Source organism: Lottia gigantea, assembly GCF_000327385.1.
Source record: "Lottia gigantea unplaced genomic scaffold LOTGIsca_6836, whole genome shotgun sequence".
Taxonomy (NCBI): Eukaryota; Metazoa; Mollusca; class Gastropoda; family Lottiidae; genus Lottia; species Lottia gigantea.
Window position 1 is genome coordinate 1 of NW_008710327.1, and position 1,772 is coordinate 1,772.

Genomic DNA, 1,772 nt, shown 5'->3' on the forward strand with positions numbered 1-1,772 from the left:
AGATAGTATGTAATCTGGGAGACTAAACGGAGATAGTATGTAATCTAGGAGACTAAACGGAGATAGTGTGTAATCTGGGTGACTAAATGGAGATAGTATGTAATCTGGGTGACTATATGGAGATAGTATGTAATCTGGGTGACTATATGGAGATAGTATGTAATCTGGGTGACTATATGGAGATAGTATGTAATCTGGGTGACTATATGGAGATAGTATGTAATCTGGGAGACTAAATGGAGATAGTATGTAATCTGGGTGACTATATGGAGATAGTATGTAATCTAGGAGACTAAAATGGAGATAATATGTAATCTGGGTGACTAAACGGAGATAGTATGTAGCCTGGAAAACTAAAGAGAGATAATTTGTGGTCAAGTAGTTAACGCTTTTTTGTGAAATGAAATGTTTAACATAATACTTTTCTATACTTGACAGGGCTAATGTAGATGAAATTTATCTTGAATCCTTTACTTTGTCCTTTGATTCGGGTGCATGCTAATTCCTTCGTTGTCAGTCTGGAAGAAGGTAAACAGGACCGTAATAATGGATCCATCCTTGAAATGCATGAACCTACTTGAGTGAATAGTTGTGATTTATAATTAATTTCTAATTATGATAAAGAACATGGCAAAATCTGTTTCCCTTCCACATTAATTTAAAGGCTGAATTTAAGTTACTTTTTTTCAGAATTATAAAAGAGTACATGTTAAAGAATTGGTGATACACAAAAGCTCTGCTTTGAGAGATGTTGTGGTTTTTATGGGTTTATTAACAGTAATTGTAGTAATAGCAGCTGTTTTTACTGCCGTATATTTTGGTTTTGATTGGTAATTGTCTCTTTTGTAAAGCAAATGTAAATAAATTTATTTTTATAGTTATTGTTATATTGATTGTGAAAAGTTTTGACTGTCTTTGGATCAATTACATCTGACTTGCTCCCATTGATCAGGGTCAAGTCTCAAGAGAATAACCTACCATAGTACATAGAGAAGGGAAGTATTTGAATACATTTACATAGAAAGTATCGGGACTATTGAGGGAGCAAACAATGGATTTCCCTCCTGAAAAATTCAGACAACCGATCAATCCCATTACTGCAACTAAACACCATTGCCCTACCCCACATATTACTTGCCCCTCCGAACAATCAAATCTGGTTACGGGCCTGATGTGTATAAGTGAATATTATCACGAACTGAATCATGGTAGGTAAAGTTAATGGCATATAAAGGGACATAATTCATATTTTTCTTTGTGAAAACAGACCACAAAATGTCAATTATGAATCTCAGAGCCGTATATAGAGAGAGTCTGGCCAACTTGTGATCTCGCCGCGCTGAACCATGATTGGCGCAGAGCGGTCACGTGATTGAAGGCCGCCATATTGTTACCCTTCCCGCGACGTTTAGGCGTAGGAGCCTGTGTATTCTTTACGTTGTTTAAGCCTAATTCCTGGTCTTGTCTGGCAACAGAATGCTTCGATGTGTGGCATAGAAATGCTCTGTCAAATCTGGAGAAGGTATAGTGATGCACAGGTTCCCTAAGGATAAAAGGAGACGCAGAGAATGGGAAGTAAAGGTCAAACGATCCGACTGGACTCCCCACGACAACTCTTTTCTATGCGATGTAAGCACATTCGATGATTTCAGGGGTTTTGCAAATCGTGTTATGTTCAGGTCTAAAAACTGGATAAAATAGATATGAAAACTTTGTGAGAGGGTTTCTTTCCACGCACTGGCTATCTAAACCTAGGCCTAGACGAGGAGCAT

At 37.5% G+C, this 1,772-nt stretch overlaps 1 protein-coding gene across 1 annotated transcript; it reads right to left on the minus strand.

The window, feature by feature from the left end:
- Nucleotides 1-44: 44 nt before the first annotated feature.
- LOTGIDRAFT_148229 (hypothetical protein) lies at nucleotides 45-284 on the minus strand (the record flags this gene model as incomplete). The annotated part of the gene is made up of 1 exon (XM_009065200.1): nucleotides 45-284. A coding segment is annotated over one exon (240 nt), but the record flags the coding sequence as incomplete, so codon positions are not given.
- Nucleotides 285-1,772: the final 1,488 nt, after the last annotated feature.